Source organism: Protopterus annectens, chromosome 4.part0 (assembly GCF_019279795.1).
Source record: "Protopterus annectens isolate FY-2018-M chromosome 4.part0, PAN1.0, whole genome shotgun sequence".
In the NCBI taxonomy this organism is placed as follows: Eukaryota; Metazoa; Chordata; order Ceratodontiformes; family Protopteridae; genus Protopterus; species Protopterus annectens.
Window position 1 is genome coordinate 42,986,102 of NC_056733.1, and position 19,512 is coordinate 43,005,613.

Consider the following 19,512-nt stretch of genomic DNA (forward strand, 5'->3'; position numbering starts at 1 on the left):
CCAAGAAGGAACTAGCTGATCCTTCAGTACCTGTCCATCCTCCTAACAAGGATTCTAGGACTATGGACAGGTACGGCAAGCGGATTTTTTCTTCAGCGACTTTTGCCATGAGATCGCTGAACTACTTGTGCCACTTCACCCGCCTTCAAAGCGATGTTCTTAAAGAGTTGGGAGAAGTTTTACAGGATCCGTCAGCTGCTGGGTCTCAGGATAAGATTAGCTCACAGCTAGGAATCCTTAACTCCATTGTTAACTCCTCTATGCGGCTTATTTCTTATGCAGCCGATGGAGCGAGTAGGGCCGCAGGCACAGGAGTGGCTTTAAGGTGTCAGTCCTGGATGCGGCTTTGTAATTTTGCAGACCCCTTCAAGGCATCCTTCACAAACTCCCCTTTTGATGGTTCGACCTTGTTCGGACCTCAAGTGAAAGACACTTTGACTAGATGCAAACAAGATGGCAAGACTCTTTCTGCCGTAGGAGTCCGTTTCTCCACCCCTTCAAGACCTTACCCCAAAGGACAGAAGGGAGGGAAAATGTGGTTCCGCAAATCTCAAGGAGTCACGCCTGATGCACGAAGTCAGTTTACCCCCAGAGGCAGAGGGGGTAACAATAATAGATGCCGCCCTAGGGGCAGAGGGGGTCCACAGAATCAGGGTAGCAGAGAGCCTCTTTCTGACAAACCCTTCCAGCATCCCTGAGATGTTGCCCGATTGTCCACCTTCGGAGGCAGTCGGGGGAAGATTATCGCTGTACCCAATAGCCTGGCTTTCCCTTTCTCAAGACAAATGGGTACAGTTGATTATATCCGAGGGTTACAAAATTCCCTTTATTCAAACCCCAATTCAGCAAAAGGGAACCCTTCCAGATGTTCCACCCAGTCTAAGGGAACTAGCAGTACTAGAAATATCAAAACTGCTAGCAAAAAGAGCCATCCAGCCAGTCCCAGCGGACCAAATAGGATCCGTAATCTACTCAAGGTTCTTTTTAGTTCCAAAAAAGACAGGGGACTGGAGACCAATATTAGATCTGAGCAAACTAAACAAGTTTGTAAAGAAATCAAGATTCCAGATGGTCACGCTTCAGTCCATTCTACCCTTTCTGGGCAAGGACAATTGGATGTGCTCAATAGATCTTCAGGATGCGTACTATCACATAAAAATTCACAGGTGCTCCAGAAGATTTCTCCGCTTTCGGCTGGGGACCAGTCACTTCCAATTCAGGGCCCTGCCCTTTGGACTCACTACAGCCCCCAGAGTGTTCACCAAATGTATGGCAGCAGTTACGGCTCACCTGAGACATCAAGGATTCCAGGTTTTTCCATATCTAGATAACTGGCTCCTCACTGCCACCACCAGTCATCAACTTCTCCAAGCCAGAGATTACACCATTCACATTTGCAGAGGGCTAGGGATTTCTATAAATTTCGAAAAATCTGCCTTGTCGCCTTGTCAATCTATTACTTTTATAGGCGCAAAATTGGACACCGTACAACTTTCAGCAAAGTTAACAGACCAAAGGATCTTGGACATTCAAAGTCACGTCCAGGTGATTCTTCTCAGCAACAAAATTCAGGCCAGATTTGCTCTGAAAGTATTGGGTCTTATGGCGGCTGCCATAACACTTCTTCCCTTTGCCCGCTTTTACATGCGTCTTCTACAGTGGATGCTATTTGCCCAATGGTCTTTTCAACAACTTCCCATGCGTCAAAAGATCACAATAACTCCAACTTGCAAAAGGCATCTGACCTGGTGGATATCGTCCCCTCAAGTCCATCAGGGCAGACCCTTTGTTCCTCCTGCCCCAGTCGCCACGGTTACATCAGACGCCTCCCTGATCAGGTGGGGGGGGGCATTATCAGGGCAGGATGGTCCATGGCACTTGGCAACCTTTCGAATACCATCTGCACATAAATGTCCTGGAGATGAGAGCAGTGCTTTTAATGTTGCAAGCCCTCAACGACTCTCTTCCCCTGGGAACTATTGCAGTCCAAACGGACAATATGTCCGTAGTGTGGTATATCAACAAACAGGGCGGAACCAAGTCCTATCCACTGTGTCGAGAGGCTCTCAGGCTTTGGCAATGGGCAATCTCTTCTCAGCGGTTTCTGATAGCAACGCATATCCCCGGGAAATCCAACATCATAGCGGACAGATTGAGCAGAGCTATTCTCATGCCTCATGAGTGGTCTCTCAAACAATCAGTGACGGAAGAAATTTTTCAGAAGTGGGGCCTTCCTTGCTGCGACCTTTTCGCTACACCTCAAAACAGCAAATGCCCAGACTTCTTCTCTCTCTTCCCCCTTCCAGGCCATCCCACCAGAGACACTCTAACCCAAGATTGGCCCCGGGGATTTCTTTATGCCTTTCCCCCCTTTCTGCTGATACCTCAACTAATTCAGAAAGCAACCGCCTTGAGAGCCAAGTTGATTCTCATTGCCCCTTATTGGCCTCGACAGATATGGTTTCTGTTCCTACATCGTTATCTCTTGGTACAGCCATGGCATCTGGACCCGGTGATCTTCTGACCCACCAGTCGGGGCAGCTGCACCAATCCATACCTTCTCTCAACCTCACTGCTTGGTTGCTCCACTTCCATCCTTAGCCAGGCTTCCTATGATTTCTAATCCCGTCAGGGATATCATAGTAGCTTTCCTAAAATCTTCTACCAGAAGGATTTACACTAGTAAATGGCGATGTTTCTCCTTCTGGGCAAAAGCTAGGAACATAGACCCCTATACTGCTCCGATTCATTCGGTCTTGGACTTCCTGGCTGAGATTTTTCATTCAGGATCCTCTTCCTCCACAGTAAAAGTTCAGCTGGCAGCCATTTCGAATTTTCATATAGGCCTTTTGGACCACAACATTATGTCACATAAACTTTGCAAGGCATTCCTTCGAGGTATCTTTTTACTTAAACCTCCGATTAGAGACCCCCCACCACAGTGGGATCTAAATTTAATTTTAACATCCTTGATTCTTCCCCCTTTTAAACCTGCGGCTGCCTGCTCTTTGAAATTTCTTTCTTGGAAGACACTTTTTCTAGTCGCCATTACTTCTGCCAGGAGAGTATCTGAGCTTCATGCTCTCTGCATTCGTCCACCCTACTTAATCTTCCACAAAGACAGGGTATCTCTAAGGACTAATCCGTCTTTCTTACCAAAAGTGGCATCGCAGACAAACTTAAATCAATCCATTGATCTTCCAGTGTTTTTCCCGAATTATTCTGATAGAGCGGAACAAAAATTACATTGTCTTGATGTTCACCGCCAGCTCAGATATTATCTGGACAAAACTAAACTTTTTAGGAAATCTGATCAACTGTTTCTATCCTATGCAGAGAACAGGAAAGGCCTTCCAGTTTCCAAGGTGACTTTATCTAGATGGCTGTCTTCTGTGATTACTTACATTTATCAGCTCAGAGGCAAAGAGTTGATTTCTAAGCCAAAAGCCCATTCTACCAGAGCTCTAGCTACATCGACAGCTTTTCAAGCTAGACTTCCAATAGACACTATTTGTGTAGCAGCCACATGGGCCTCTTCTCATACCTTTGTTTCACATTACAAATTAAACTTGGCCTCCAGAGACAGAGCGAATTTTGGTTCCACCGTTCTCAAGAGTCTGTTCCATTGAGCCACTCAGGATAGAGGTGCTAGGGACGCGGTCCCATCCAGCAAGAATGAAGGCGAGATTGACAACTTAACATTAAGAAGTTATGTACCTACCATAACGTTCCATGTTAGTTGTCTTCTCTCGCCTTCTTTCTTGCGTCCCGCCCCCTAGCCTGGTCAGACCGAGAAGATTATGCCTCTTCTATTAAGAGGTTTTATTCTTTTTCTAGCTATTCAGCTTCTAGTGTCACTAGATTAGGTTGATCCTTTCTAGAGGATTATGATGTTTATGATTGTCATTTAGTATTGTTACTTTTTCTTCCTCCTCTACAGTTGGAAGAATATATTCCTAATTTCCTTAGCTACCAAACGAGATCTGGGTAGTCTCCGCCTTGCATCATGGGATATAGGGTTGCCTCGAGCTGGTAAAATTAGCTCTCGAGCTTAGCAAGTGCCGAGTCGGAGCCGAGGATCGGCTCCGAACCCATCCAGCAAGAAAGAAGGCGAGAGAAGACAACTAACATGGAACGTTATGGTAGGTACATAACTTCTTATTTTCTGCTTGTGCTATGTATAGTAGCCTTAACTGTTTAGCTCTGAAATGCCCGTTCAAATCGGGTAATCCCAATAGGCCACTTTATTTTTTTGATATGAGAAAAGATGTAAAGGTTGCATTAATAACTGTCTCCTGTCATAATACTGATGTTTTAATGGAGCTAAAATGATGCTCTTGAAGTGTTTACTGTGGCCTTTAAAACAGCATTTGTGTTCTTATGTTTGGTAATGCTTCCTTTATGTAGAATATTTAAATGGGGCTATCAGACTTTTAAGCAGTTCATTTACTTGACCAATTCTGCTTGCACTTCCGTTTCATTTGGAAACACTGATATCTTCATTTTTTTTTTTCTTTTCATTTTCTATACATGGACACTCATTTACAAATTATTTTTGTTATTCAAAATTAAATCAGTAAATTACTTTATATAGCAGGATCTATTAAACTTATTTTCTTCATACCTGCCTGTTTTCCAACAGATGGTATTCAACAGGAGCTAAATGAGAAAAAAGATATTGAACGTCACATGAGAAATTTGTCCAATGACATGCTGAAGCTGAACATGCTGCTAAGCAAGAACAGTGCCTCCAAAGATGAGCTGGAACAGGGCAACATACTGATGGAAACTGAATTCTTACGTGGCCTCCGGGTTAGTGCCTCCAAACTTTATAGCTTTACTAGGCATACGGTTGCAGTCTTGGCTTTTCGCCACATATGTTCATAAAAAAATAAATAAATAAATAAATAACAATGTGAAAACTTAGTTGGAAATGCTAAAATATTCTACATATCACTTGTAAGCATGGCGTTTTGCTGTGTTTTCTTCATGGAGTTTATGAAAGAGACAGTACTGATTTTTGGAAGTGGTACTGAGCTCTTTGGTATTCTGTCCAGTAGAGAAGTACATGACATAAAGCATGCCTTACTGCAGTATTAGAAGCTTCTGAGGAAATTATTTTAGGATTAATCATTGCATGGAGAGATGAGGGGTCAAGTGCCATGTGAGTACCAGTGATGTGAAAACATTTCAGCAAAGGATTGTGCTGGGATGGTTATTTCTGACAGTCAGTAAAATATTTTTCTACAAGTATAAAATCAATGGCTTGTGTGCACACTGTTATTTGATAATTAAATATAATGCTTTGTAGTAGTGCAGGGACGTACAGCTTTAGGACATATAGTTGCTTTTTAGGACAGTATTGAAAGGTGTCTTAGGCAAAAAGTTAAACAGTTTTGGACAAGTAGTAATATCAGAGGGTGAAGTCATTTGAGACCTGTAAAATTATTAGAGAACTTGGATATCATGAATAGGGGAAATAAAATACAACCTTTAGGAAGGAAAAACACAATATGAAAGGGAAATGTTTATTTTATTTTATTTTATGTTTATTAATCAGAGTGGAGCACTTAATCCATGTGGACTTATTTAAGATCCAGCCTAGAACAGTGTAAAAGTTAACAAACATACATGTTTGAAGACATACAGTATAATATGTGCAACTCTGATATAAATAGTGCATATATTTTATAAGAACTGAGTAAGCATTGGGTTTTCTTCAAATATTTACATGGGATTTGAACTTGTATCATTTCTCTGAGTATGGTTAGAAGTAAGCCCATTTTTAGTAGATTGTCATAGACAGAAAGATTAGAGATAGGATGGTAGAGTAAGAGCTAAAGGTATACAGTAAATGAGGAAAATTATGGATTTGGGATGGATATTTAAGAAAAAAGGCAGAAAGAGAGGTGTCGCAACTGGTAAAAAAAATGATATTTATAGAGTTTTTAAGTGATATATTCATGTAGTTCAGACTTCAGAGTAGTTATTGAGGTTTTTGATGTTTAGTATAGGTTCATAGGTGTGTACAAGGCTAATAGCCCTGGAGCCTTTACAAGCCTAGCCCATAGGATTACCCTGGCATCATGCCATCTGACCTTAGTTCCCAGTGCCTGTGTCGAGTAGAGCCACTGGAGTGATTCCGGGGTGAATTTTCTATTTCCCATCCACTCATCAAGATTTCTATTAAAGAGGGCCAGTGAGGTGCTCTGTTTGACATGTATGGGAAGTCTATTCCATAGCATGGGCCATCTCTGGGTTATGAACCTGTCCCTCCAGCATTTTCTGTTGATTGTGGTAATGAGGTTGAGGTCTCTGGAGCATGTGGTGCGGAGGGATTGGGATTTCTTTAGATGTAGCATTTCTAACAGAGCTGGGTCAGACATGGCTTTGTAAGTCAAGCAGAGATCACCTCTAAGTAGGCGATATGAGACAGAGAATATTTGGAGTTTTTTGAGTCTGTCCATATAGGACAAATGTTTTAGGCCTAGGATCCTCTTTGTGAGGTACTTTTGCGGCCTCTCCAGTTGTCGCAGATGTCTAGTGAGGTATATGCCAAATGGGGCATTGTATTCGATTGGTTGGCCTAATGAGGGAAGCGTAGAGACAGACAATGACCTCTTTCTTCCTGGATGCAAAACCCATAGTAATGAGATGTGCCACACAGAAGGACTTTCTGACCACAGTAGCAATGTGGTGGTCAAAAGAGAGGTTGCTGTCAACCTGTGTTCCCAGATCTCTTATAGCGCCTTCTGTGTTCAGTGGACTACCATCGATGTGGCAATTCATGGGAACTGGATTTTTGCCAAAGAGGATGACACAGTTTTTGGCATTGAGCTTAAGGCCATGGGTCTGACACCAGTTGTTGGTCTTAGTGAGGCCTTTCTGTATGATGTCAACATCACTTGGAGAGTTAATAATGGCTCCCAGCTTGCAATCGTCTGTGGAATTTGTCAGCCAGAGTCCCTTCATGTTGGCCTGGTCTTCTGAGAAGTAGATACCAAACAGGAGAGGACCCAGAACCAATCCCTGTGGGACTTTACTTGTGCCTGGTCAGCAGTCTGACTTGGACTCAGCTACTTTCACACTGTGGGTTCTATCTGTGAGCCAATTTGCAACCCACCTAGTGATACAGGGGTTGATGCTTAGCTTAGTGAGTTTCTCTACGATTCCTGAGTGGGGAATGGTATCAGTGGCCTTGGCTAGATCAAGGTAGGCTGTATGAATCACCTTGCCTTCATTCACAGGTCTGGTGACTGACTCAGAGAAGTTGACCAAGTTGAGCAGGCATGATCTACCCTTCAGAAAACCAAACTGTGTGGGATCCAGAGTTTGGGGATTCCCTATATCCTTGTTTATTACGTCCATGATGATGCATTCCATAGCTTTGCATATCAGACTCATCAAGCTAATGAGGGCGATAGTTCCCAGGGTCTGTAGTCGCTCCTCCTTTGCGGAGAGGGATGACTGTAGCCTGAGGTGAGGCTGTGATTGAACAGGACACACAGGTGAGGTGCAAGTTCACTCTGTAGTTCATGTAGCGCACAGCCAAGGATATTGTCAGGTCCCATAGAAGCTGTAATGTTAAGTTGTTTATCTCGCCTTCGTTCTTGCTGTTTGGGTTCAGAGCCGATCCTCGGCTCCAACTCGGCCATCTTCAATAGCTCGAGAGCTGTTTACTGGCTCGAGGCTATCCCTTATCCCATGATGCCTAGGAAAGCTACCCAGATCTCGTTTGCCGCTTCAGCTATGAGGTGTGTCGTTTCTGGCTCAGGCTTGTATACTTTTGGATATTTCTATAATTGTATTTGCTTAAACATCTTAAAAAACTAGTATACTACCCCTTATAGTTTTCTTCTTTGTGGTGTTGTTTGTGGATGTCGCTTCTTTCTACAGTCCCTTTTTTCTTAAGAACTCGTTTAAATTAGAGAGTTCTCCCCTCCCTCTCCCTTAGGACAGCCATTTAACTTAGAGGCACTTCTTCCCTTCCTTTTTTGTTACTGTAAAAAAAAAAAAAAAATCTGTGTGTTCGTTTAGTAGTAGAGATTTTTTGTCTCTCTGTTTTGTGGTACTTGGATTGTGTGTAGTGGTAAAGTTATGTCCAAGGATATGAAGGTTTCTGGCTTTAAAAAGTGTGACTCATGCTGTCAGAAAATGTCGCTGACAGATGGGCACACTAGTTGCGTTTATTGTTTGGGCGTTGTTCACCTGTGTGACTCTTGTTCTATTTGCCACGCCTTTAGTCCAAGGGTCCTGCAGGAGCGCAAAAACAAATGAATCCTTCTGGGTTTATTGAAGCCTCAGGATTCACCGGCAAAGAGTTCCCAGCCAGTGAAATCCCCCAAATCTGCCAAACCGTTGTCTCCACCTTCGGAGCCGACTCCTGTACTGGAACAATCGAGTATGTCGGTTCCAGCTGGCACCGACAAGACAACTCCTCCGTCAGCTCCATCAGATGTTTTGGAGCCGTCATGGAGCCATAAAAGACTGAGGCCCCCTTCCTTAGAGTCCATTCACTCGGCGCCTCGGTCACCATTATTACAAAGTGAACGTAGCCACCATTCTTCACACTCCTCTCGATCCTCTAGGCTTTCGGATCATGATGTGGAGAGAGTAGTAAGTAGGTTGTTTAAGTCACAGGCACTAGCTAAATTACTGTCCAGCCCACCTCAACAGGTATCGGCTCCAACCGCCTCTATTTCCATTCCTCCTCCAACTCCATTGAGTTCGGAGCCGGGAATTCGTTGGTGTGCAGGTAGTGGAACCGTCGGCTCTAATCACCATCTCTCCTTCGGCTCCGCTTACCTCGATTGTTCCTTCTGTTGAGGAATCTGGATGCCAGGGCTCTCTCGTCAGTTCCGAGGGGGGGAGTGGCATGGGACCCTTGTCTGACCCCGTTCTCCCCCTCGGAGCTTCGACGCAAGTAAGCTCGGCTCCAACGTCGGCCTTGGAGCCGTTGCCCTCGGTGGGGAGAAAGATTCATACTTCTTCGGAACCAGTGCTTTCTCTTCCTCGAGGTCGGGACACCTTCGAGGTCATGCGGAGTGTGGTGGCCTCCAAAACAGCTCTACTGCCAGCTCCATCGGCTCCGTCCCCCATAGTATCTGTGTCAACCTCTGCTCCTCCTCTAGACCCCAAGCGTAGGGAACTGATGCCCCAGAACACCCCACTGGATGTTCCCTCTTCTTCTGAGGCCTCCTCTGATCACTCAGAAGAGCCCCCTCGGAAGAAGAAGTGCAAGAGGAAGCACATTGACTCCCCTGAGTCTGTCACTTTAGATACAGACTTAGATGGAATCGGAAGGGTCCCCGAGGTCCCCCTCTGAAGATGTTTCCTTTTCGGACATCCTTGAAATGCTTAGGCAGAGGGGGAACTGGACTTCCATAGCCCCTTCCGAGGATGAGTCTGTTCTCCTGGATGCATTCGGTTCCCGAACTTCCACCTCCTGGGTTTCTCCTCCTTTTGACCCATTCATGTCTGTGGTGGCTCAAACGGCTTGCTCAGCTCCAGACACTCTGGAACCAACTCCGAGGAGACCTAACAAGTTTATTACAGCCCCCCCAGGATAAGCAAATCCTTTCCAAAGGTGTGCCCGTTGATGCCATGGTGGTAGCAGCAGCCACCAAGAAAAGAGTTAGCAGAAACCTCTTCATCTCTTCATCCCCCTAACAAAGAGTCTCAGACGATGGACAGATATGGAAAGTGAATGTTTACTTTAGTGACCTTCTCGATGAGGTCCCTGAACTATCTATGTCATTTTACTCGACTTCAAAGGGATCTCCTGAAAGAGCTTATAGATGCCCTTCAAGATCCTACAGCTGAGGGAGTACAAGCCAAAGTAGCTTCCCAGCTGGCGACTCTTAATTCTATAGTCAACTCCTCCATGAGGCTGATTTCCTATGCAGCCGATGGAGCTAGCAGAGCTGCTGGCATAGGTGTGGCCCTCAGGAGACATGCGTAGATGCAGCTTTGTCAGTTTGCGGAACCCTTTCAAGCGTCCTTCACCCATACTCCCTTTGATGGCTCCTTTCTCTTTGGGCCTCAGGTGAAAGACACACTGACCAGGTGTGAGCAAGAAGGCAAGACTCTTTCTGCCATGGGAGTCTATTTTTCCACTCCTTCTAGACCTTACCCCAAGGGTCAGAAGAGTGGGAAGATGTGGTTCTGGAAATTCCAGGGATCTTTGCCTAACACACGTGGTGATTTTTCCTCCAGAGGCAGAGGGAGAAACAACAATAACAGACGCTGCCCTCATGGCAGAGGGGGTCCGCAGAACCAGGGTGACAGAGAATCCTTCTCTGGCAAGCCCTTCCAGCATCCCTGAAGGGTTGCCCGACTGCTCACCTCTGGAGGCAGTCGGGGGAAGACTTTCGCTGTACCGAAAAGCCTGGCAAAATTTAACAAAAGACAGATGGGTACTATCCATTATATCTGGAGGTTACAAAATTCCCTTCGATCAATCCCCATTGCAGTCAAAAAAGGCCCTTCCAGATGTGCCACCCAATCTGAGGGAGCAAGCACTCATTGAAGTTTCAAAACTGCTAGAAAAAAGAGCCATTCAGGAAGTCCCCGCAGACCAGCTCGAATCCGGAACTTACTCAAGATTCTTTTTGGTACCAAAAAAGACAGGGAACTGGACACCAATTCTGGATCTCAGCAGACTAAACAAATCTGTACAAAGAGAAAAGTTTTAGACGGTCATGCTACAGTCCATTTGACCCTTTCTGGGTCAGGACAATTAGATGTGCTCGATAGATCTTCAGGACGCATACTACCATATCAAGATGGACAGACACTCCAGGAGATTTCTTCGCTTCCGGGTAAGGGCCAGTCATTACCAGTTCAGAACTCTTCCCTTTGGTCTCACCTCATCCCCCAAGGTGTTCAACAAGTGTACGGCAGCAGTCACGGCTCACCTGAGGCATCAAGGATTCCAGGTGTTTCCATATCTAGACGACTGGCTCCTCACTGCTACCACCAGGCATCAACTCTTACAAGCGCGGGATTATACAATCACATCATGTACTCAACTAGGCATCACAATAAATTTTGAAAAGTCTGCCTTGTTGCCCTGTCAGTCTATCACTTACATAGGAGCAGAATTAAACACAAGGGAGATGTTTGCAAGATTACCACTGGAAAGAGTTTCCACAGTTTCGTCAACAAGTGTTAATCCTAATGCAGAGCAAAAGGATTCAAGTCAAATATGTCCTTCAAGCTCTGGGCTCCATGGCAGCTGCCATTCTTCTAGTTCCATTAGCACGTTTCCACATGAGAATTCTTCAGTGGCTTCTTTTCACGCAGTGGTCCTTTCAGGAGCTTCCCATGTCTCACTGATCCTGATTACAGAAACATGCAAAAGGCACCTGTCTTGGTGGATGGACTCCCCACTAGTGTCTCAGGGCAGACTTTTCATGCAGCCTCCACCGGTAGCCACAGTGACCAAGGACACCTCCCTGATAGGGTGGGGGGCATTATCTGGGCAGGACAGTCCAAGGCACTTGGCAGCCTCACGAGTACCATCTGCATATCAGTGTCCTAGAAATGAGAGTCGTGCTTCTAGCATTGCAAGCCCTTCAAGACTCTGTTCCTTCTGGGACCATTGCAATTCAAGCAGACAACATGTCAGTGGTGTGGTACATTAACAAACAGGGCGGAACCAGGTCCTACCCCCTGTGTCCAGAAGCACTCAAACTGTGGCAATGGGCAATTTCCTCCCAACGTTTTCTGATTGCGACACACATCCCTGGGTGATCCAACATCATAGCGGACAGGCTCAGCAGAGCTATTCTCATGCTTTATGAGTGGTCTCTGAATCAGGACGTTGCGGATCTTATATTCCGCAAATGGGGACAGCCTTGCTGCGATCTGTTTGCCACTCCTCTCAACAGCAAATGCAGCAACTACTTCTCACTTCTTCCTCTTCCAGGTCACATACCTAGAGACGCTCTAGTCCACGATTGGCCTCAGGGACTCTTTTATGCTTTTCCCCCATTTCCTCTCATACCAAGACATACAGAAAGCAAAATCGTTGGGTTGCAAAATGATCCTCATTGCCCCTTATTGGCCTCGACAGATATGGTTTCTGTTCCTGCACCCCTACCTTGTCAATCAGCCCTGGATTCTGGACCCGATTCCAGATCTTCTGATTCATGAATCAGGCGGGTTGCATCAGTCGCTCCAAACACTCCAGCTTACAGCTTGGTTACTCTAATTCCAACCTTAGCCAGGCTTCCCGGTATCTCCCCAGCAGTCCGTGATATTATCATTTCCTCTCATAAATCTACTACGAGAAAAACGTATGCTAGTAAATGGAAACGGTTTTCTTACTGGGCAGAGTCAGCCCCAGTCCATGAAATTCTTGAATTTCTAGCACAACTTTTTCAGTCTGGTGCCGCTTCCGCTACTATTAGAGTACAGTTAGCGGCCATTTCAAATTTTCATATCGGATTGTTGAATTCTAACATCATGTCTCATAAGCTGTGTAAGGCTTTTTTGAGAGGAACATCTCTTCTTAGACCTCCAGTGAGAGATCCCCTTCTCCTTGGGATCTTAATTTAGTCTTTAACTTCCTTAATTTTGCCTCCTTTTGAACCCGGCAGCATCATGTTCCCTTAAGCTTCTGTCTTGGAAGATACTTTTTTTGGTTGCTATCACTTCAGCTAGGCGTGTCTCAGAACTTCAAGCACTATGTGTTCGCCAGTTTCTTTGAGGACCAGTCCATCCTTTCTTCCTAAAGTTTGCTCAGAGAACAATTTAAATCAATCCATAGATCTCCCAGTGTTCTTTCTCAATCACAGCAACAAGGCAGAATACAAGCTCCACCAACTGGATGTTCATAGACAATTGCGTTTTTACCTTCATAGAACTAAAGAACTAAGGAAATCAGACCAGTTATTTCTCTCTTATGCCTTCAACAAACAAGGCCTCCCAGTTTCCAAGGTGACCTTATCCAGATGGTTATCTAATACTATTACCTTTATTTACCAGTTACGAAATAAAGAGTTACCAGCTAAACCAAAAGGTCATTCTACCAGGGCATTAGCTACCTCCATAGCTTTTCAGTCTAGGTTGCCCATAGATTCAATCCATGCAGCTGCCACGTGGGCAAACCCTCATACCTTTATATCTCATTACAAGGTGGATATGGTCTCCCGGAGCAGAGCTGACTTTGGTTCCACTGTTCTGAAGAGTCTGTTCCAATGAGCCACACAGGATGCTAGGTGCTAGGGACGCTGTCCCAAACAGCAAGAACGAAGGCAAGATAGAAAACTTATGTTATGTACCTACCATAATGTTCCATGTTAGTTGTCTTCATCTCGCCTTCCTTCTTGCGTCCCTCCCTCCATCCCCTGTCCTAGTGGACTGAGACGAGTTCTGGTTTTCACTGGCTGAGAATTTTTTTCCTTATTGCTCTCTCGGCCAGGTTTTTTTTTCGTAACCTATTCTATAATTAGATATATTGAACAACCAGTTCTTAGATAACATATGTCTGGGATTAGCTATTACAAATGAGATCTGGGTAGCTTTCGCTAGGCATCATGGGATAAGGGGTAGCCGCGAGCCGGTAAACAGCTCTCGAGCTATTGAAGATGGTCGAGTCGGAGCAGAGGATTTGCTCCGAACCCAAACAGCAAGAAGGAAGGCGAGATGAAGACAACTAACATGGAAAGTTATGGTAGGTACATAACTTCATTTTCTTGGCCTTGGACTGTGCTGTTTTAACCTGTGTAGCAGTAATACTGGGTGCCTGGCAATCTACTGGTATTGTGATTGGTCATTTGGGGGGGGGGGGGTAAAGTTGTCACTGAATCTGTTGGCAAGTATATTGACAATATCTGTTGGCTCAGTTTAGGAGGTACCATTGTGCAGTAGCTCAGAGCAAATCTGGGTGTTGCCGTGGGGATTCTTTACATAACTATAGAAGGCTTTCTGGTGTCTTTACTATCTGCTGCAATTTTGTTTTCATAGCTAGCTTTCGAGGATTTGATGAGGGATCTCATCTTTTTGTTGAGGCTGATAAGGGAGTATTTCCTGCCTTGGGACTTCACCTTATTCTGCATCAGTTTCCTCCTCCTGTTGTAGAGTTTGTTTATGGCAAGGGACCACAAGATTGGCTTCCATTTTTTGGAGGCACATGTCCTGGTTCTATTGGGTACGGCGAGATCCATGCATTTTTGTATGTGTATATACAGTGCACTAGTGTATGATTTGGCGGTCATGTAACTATTCTCCATTTGCATGAATGCTGTGAAGTTAGCCACCTCTGTTTTTAGGAGCCCAAAGTTAGCTTTGGAGAAGTTTTTCATAGTGGTTACCTTTGTGGGGGTGGGGGGTGGGTGGGAGGGATGTGTATTTCCAAGGTGATTAGTTAGTGGTCAGATCTAACCAAGGAGGAGTTGACTACTGGTGTAGAGTAACGGTCACCCATGTTAGTAATGACCAGGTCAAGGATGTTGCTACCTCTAGTGGTGGTAAGAATGAGCTGGTCCAGGGCATTGGAATTAATGAATTCCAGGAAACGTTGGGCAAGTGTATTGGTACATAAGTAGTTTTCCCAGTTAATGTAGGAGTAGTTGAAGTCACCCAGTATGAGAATGTTATGTTGGACCCTAATATTCTCCAGGGTGCTTAGGGGTGGAGTACGAGTCTTGGAACATGGTTTGAGACCTATAACAGGTACAACCTGAATCGCTGTCTTACCCATTGTTAGCTGCACCTGAAGTATCTCTGATGCATTATGTTGGGCTACCAGTCTGGATGCGTGCACATCCTTTATGTATATGGAAATGCCACCACCTGTGGAGCTTCGGTCCAAGTTCTGGGGCCGAAAGTTGTGGAATAAGTTATAGCCTGGTAGTGCAGGGGGGTGCTTTCTGCTGCCTTGAACCAGGTCTATGTTACAGCACAAATGTCGATGTTTGCCATTTTAAGTAGTGCTTCGAGTGAGTGCATTATGAGATTTAGACTTCTAGCGTTGAGCAGCATGACCCTCAGATTGCATTGTTTGTAGCTGGTAATTTGGTCTTTGGAACACAGCTTGAAAAAGGCACTATAGGGATGGCAAGAGCCTTGGCCAGTATTCGGAAGCCCAGGGGTGAAAGGGTTGACAGATCCAGGCCATCTCTGGCAAAGCATCGAGGTCTGTCAATCATGATATACTCCCAGGTTTTTGAAACAGGTATTGAAAAGAAGTGGTTAGAAGACTATCTTTATTTTTTTTTTTAATAGGTGGGGATAAAAAGATAGGATGCCTTTTTTTCCTTAATGTGAGTCTATCAGCAAAATAAGGAAATGAGGCTTTTTGACGAGTATAAAAAAGATTTAGACTAAAAGAAGTATGGAGCATTGTTGGATTAGGAGTCACTTTGTTTTTTGCAGGAGTGAACAATTTAGATCTGTAGGCTTGTAAGTGTATGACTGCTTTGACACAAGTCTGTTTGTCTATAGAAAGAAGAGAATGGGTGATAAAATGGATCTTTGGAGGATCCCTTTAGAAAGAGTACCTGTTAGAAAGAGGGGTTAAATCTGTCTGGCCCAGTTCCCACAATAAAGTTAGGTTGGGAGAAAACATTTTGCAACCACTGGAATACCTCTAGGGTTGACTCACTTGCTAATAGTGGTACATGTAATACTTTGTGGTCAGCTAGATCAAAGTCTTTAATGAGATCAATAAGAAATGCCTGTCATTTGACCCTTTTTCATATTTTTGTATGTATCTTTTTCTTCCCTTCTGTCATTCTTGACTGCTGTCTCAATGCCCCATTTCCTGTGCTGGGTCTTCCGACTCTCCATTCACCCCTAGTCCAATGCACACAATTTTACCAGGGCCTTTGGGGGGATCCTAAGGGCATCCCAGGAGGTCAAGGTGTCATACATAAGTCTGGGGAAGGGGGGTTCCTTTATGCCCAACCTGGTTTAAATCCTCACCCAGACACAGATTCATGGTCTGGGTCAAGGGTTTGCATGCACTGGAGATGTACAGTGTATCACCCCACCTCAGAGGAAGCTCAGCCATGTCCACTACTCTTTTCCCTTTAGATCCCAGCCATCACCAGGGACTGTCACAGGAGATGTCTATGAGTCCACCCATTCTCCCTGCTGCTCCGTCCGTCCGTCATCTGAGCATTTAATTGAACCAGGGTTGGCTGGGCCAAAGTCATGCCTTTATTCCACTACCCAACCAGAGTACCTGACCTTTTTTCATATTTGATAAACTGTCATCTGTTAAGGTCCAGAGTAGTGTAATTTGCAGCATCTACACCAAAGCCATGTTAGTTAAGGGAAAGGGGTCCCAGAAGTTTAATTCATTCTGGTAGCTGAATGTAAGTCGGCTTTCCAGTATTTTTCAAAGTCCAAGAAGAATTGGTATTGATCTGTTATCTTAAAAAAAGCTGAGTTTGAGAACTTTTTAGAATAGGTTTTATAAATATATTTTTTCAGGTGTCTAATAATAAGTTCTGGCACAGGGACAAGTTGTAAATATGTTTGAGGGAACAATAATATAGTTTAAGCAGGTTTTAATAGAACAAGGGTATAAGTGTTCTGTACTTTTCTGTTAACAGGGCAACAGAGTTTGCAAAACAGAAATGTTGCAGCGAAGCATGCCCTAAGAAGTACCGCAAATGTTTGATTATATCTTCATAGTTTCAGTGGTTGTCGCTATTTTACTCAGCCCTTTCTCAACAGTTTCAGTGCACATTTCCCACAGAGGCCACTAGTTTTACAAGTGTTTTGTCCCCTCTGCGTTACTGCTTACGTTGACAAAGATGGCACACAGCACTGGAAATAAACAAACAATGACCATTACAAATTAGCACACACTGGGAGGGAGGAGCACTTCGTTAGTGTTTGTCAAAAGATAACTTATACGACTTACACCATTTTTAGGAAGTAAGAGGGAAGCTTGTTATAACATTCCCTGAAAAGCGGCACTGAGTTGCGACGAAAACCATCAGCACTCACTTCAGATCACCCGCAGTTAGTAAGAATGTGAACACACTGCCCCTCAACAATCAGGAGATGCTCAGAAAGACGAGCATGTCCTTATTTCCAGCCAATAAAACGTCAGTAATGTACACCGTTTTTAGTAAGTAAGAGGGGATCTTTCTACAAGTGTCTAGCGGCACTGACTTTGGAGGAAATCACTCCCAAGAAAAAGTGTGCATTAAACACAGAGTGCAGCTGCAAAATAAGCAGTAATAATAGTGACTTGCGCAATAAATGTACTATTACTCGGACAACAAAGCCCAAATTACAACCTGTAGAGAAGAATGCCATTATCATGAATAACAACTGATACCATAAATACGATTGGGAGGTTGAAGACGGAGTTACAAGCAGAAAAAAAGAAACATCTTCACATCAACTGCAGGTTGACTGTTGCCCTGTTAACGGAAAAGTACCATGTTTTCTGTATTTATAGGATGTCTATAAGTATTTCATTAAGCAGTTTTTTTCTGCCATTAGATGTGATGATCTTAATATAAAAATGTACACTGAATTTTGGTGGGCTTGTGTCTAGGGGTTGTATTAATGATAGTTAGAGGGGGGGTCTTGGAAGTTGGATAAATTCACTGAAAAAGTATTTTGTAGAAATAGGGTTTTTGGAAAACAAAAGTGTATTGGCTGTGGATGACTTGCTGTTTTGGCTCCTGCCACTGAGGTGCAGGGAAAGGAATAAATGTAATAGCTTAATAGCTGAGATGAAGGAGTGAATAATGAGCACTTCCTGCCAAAGCATTGGATCCAAGAGCTCTGACTTCTCCCCTACCCAGAATTCCCCATCCTGCCTGATATACCTGTGAAAGCCAGACATGTGGACCAACAGCTCACCTTTGATTCACGATAAGTGAATGCTTTTTTCCTCCTCCCTTGTTAAAAATATTTGTTACATTAGCTTTTAAAGTGTGCTTAGAAGTAAACTTAGAGATATGTGTTTTCATAATTAGTATCAGTAGATTTAGATTAAAGTTTTTTCTTAGTGTAGTAGTGCTTTTCTAATGCAGCAGTTAGCGTTGTCGCCTCACAGCAAGAGGTTCTCCAATTCAATTCTCGTCTGGAACGCCTTCTGTGTGGAGTCTGCATGTCCTCCCCGTGGTTGAGTAACATATAAAGACATGCAGGTAGGTGCATGCATGAATGGGTGTGCCTTCTTTGAAGGTTGGGTGTCGGGCTGGCAACTCGGCACCATAAAAATCCACTGCCAATCTTTAGCGGACCGGAATTCCGCTGTGGCGACCCCTAACTGGGAAAAGCCGAAAGACATTACTAGTAGTGCTTGTCTAGTAAGTATAGTTAGTAAGTTCTCATGTCCTCAGTCTTGAAAAATTGCTCTTCCTGCGGGCATAAAATAGCCCCTCAGGATCCCCACTCTCAGTGTGTATACTGCTTGGGGTCTTCACACCTTCAAGCTTCCTGCTCCATTTGTGCTGCCTTAGGCTCCAGACCCCTACAAGGACATAAAGGAAAACTTCTTTCTCCCCATACATGGTCCAATACATCTGCAGACCCAAAGGGGTCCAATTCCTCTTCTCTCTCTTATAAGAACGTTAGAGAGGGATAAATCTAAAGAGAAAAAGAGAGAGACAGAATGATAATGAGAAATGTAAAGATAAATCCAAGCATCCTGAAGATTGTCAGGAAAAATCAAATAAATGGTCTCCCAACCCTACAGTTACTGCGGGTCCAGCACCTAAAGTTCTGAGACAGTTAGATCCAACAGTTTCTTGGAAGCATATTCCATCTACCAAGTCTTTTCTTACTCCAGCTCCAGTCAGTCCTGTGCTACATTCTCTGATTTTGCAGAAAGGACTTTCAAAGACTGCTTCATTAGCATCTTCTTCCAGATCTGATTTTTCCACTAGAAGTCTCACAGAGTTTGAAGTCAACCAGATGATGAGGATATTTCTGAGGACTCAGATTCAGATGGGAGTTCTCCCACCTCTGTCCCTGAGGAGGGATCCAGGATCGTTCCCTCCATCCTTGGCTATTCAATCTTCTCAGCTTCCTATGACCTTCCTCATTCCTGGAGGGGGTGCATATCGGATCCAGTCTTCCTCCAGTATCAGAGTTGGAGTTGACAGCTCTCAAAGCTTCGACTTTGACTTCCATAACTCACTCAGCTCCAGTGCTTTCTGGTCCAGCAGTGTCCCGGGCTCAGGGCTGCAGTAGTTGATTTGACTCTTCAGTGCAGTCACTGCCTCTCGGGGCCTTGGAATGTGACAGCTTAGTTCTGAGGTCCTCCTTGAGGCCTTCAGCCACTGGATTCGAAAGGACATCCAAACTTTCCAGTTTGGCTGGCTCTTTCTTCTGCTCCAGTGGTTGGATCGGCCTTCAAGGCTGTGGAGGGGCCTTGATTGGACCAAGATGTTAGTATGCTCTCCGAGCTCAGATCCATCCATACTCCCTTTGAAGACTGTACCCTCCTCTTCTCATTCTGCTAGACAGGAACAGACAGATCCATTAGGTTTTCAAATGACTCAACCCTCCAGTCCCTTGTCCATTACTGAA

General features: G+C 44.5%; 1 protein-coding gene across 1 annotated transcript in view; it reads left to right on the plus strand.

The window, feature by feature from the left end:
- Positions 1 to 19,512, plus strand: part of CCDC40 (coiled-coil domain containing 40) — a 1,637,270-nt gene that overhangs the window by 1,331,682 nt on the left and 286,076 nt on the right. The window contains exon 14 of the mRNA XM_044068074.1: positions 4,643 to 4,812. Within this exon, the coding sequence (XP_043924009.1) occupies positions 4,643 to 4,812 (170 nt within the window). The remainder of the gene's footprint in view (positions 1 to 4,642; positions 4,813 to 19,512) is intronic.